The following is a 306-nucleotide window of genomic DNA, read 5'->3' as shown; positions in this document are numbered from 1 at the left end:
TAACCGTTTCTGCTGTGTCTGCAGGCCTGCGCGTCAGACAAGTGCTGCGCTCCCCGCTGCAGGTTCAAGCCCGGGGTGCAGTGCTCCGAGGGACCGTGCTGTCACAACTGCAAGGTGAGATTTCGTCATTACCAGCGTTTAAGGCCGCAATCTGCAGCACCCAGGCTCCTTGCTGTGCTATCACCGCGCTGCAGGGAGCAGGGGTGCATTGGGGTCCCCTCTGTCCCCCCCAGTTCAAGCCCCCCGGCCACCAGTGCCGCCCCGCCGCCGATGCGCAGTGCGATCTGGCCGAGCTCTGCAGCGGCC

At 65.4% G+C, this 306-nt stretch overlaps 1 protein-coding gene across 1 annotated transcript in view; it reads left to right on the top strand.

Annotated features, from left to right (window-relative positions):
- Positions 1-306, top strand: part of LOC104542255 (indoleamine 2,3-dioxygenase 2-like) — a gene marked incomplete at its 5' end in the record, with an annotated part of 8,834 nt that overhangs the window by 2,184 nt on the left and 6,344 nt on the right. The window contains one exon of the mRNA XM_010186497.1: positions 25-114. Within this exon, the coding sequence (XP_010184799.1) occupies positions 25-114 (90 nt within the window). The remainder of the gene's footprint in view (positions 1-24; positions 115-306) is intronic.

Source organism: Mesitornis unicolor, unplaced genomic scaffold (assembly GCF_000695765.1).
Source record: "Mesitornis unicolor isolate BGI_N332 unplaced genomic scaffold, ASM69576v1 scaffold26806, whole genome shotgun sequence".
Classification (NCBI taxonomy): domain Eukaryota; kingdom Metazoa; phylum Chordata; class Aves; order Mesitornithiformes; family Mesitornithidae; genus Mesitornis; species Mesitornis unicolor.
The sequence above is the reverse complement of the archived record's forward strand: the minus strand, read 5'-3'. Positions and strand labels throughout refer to the sequence as shown.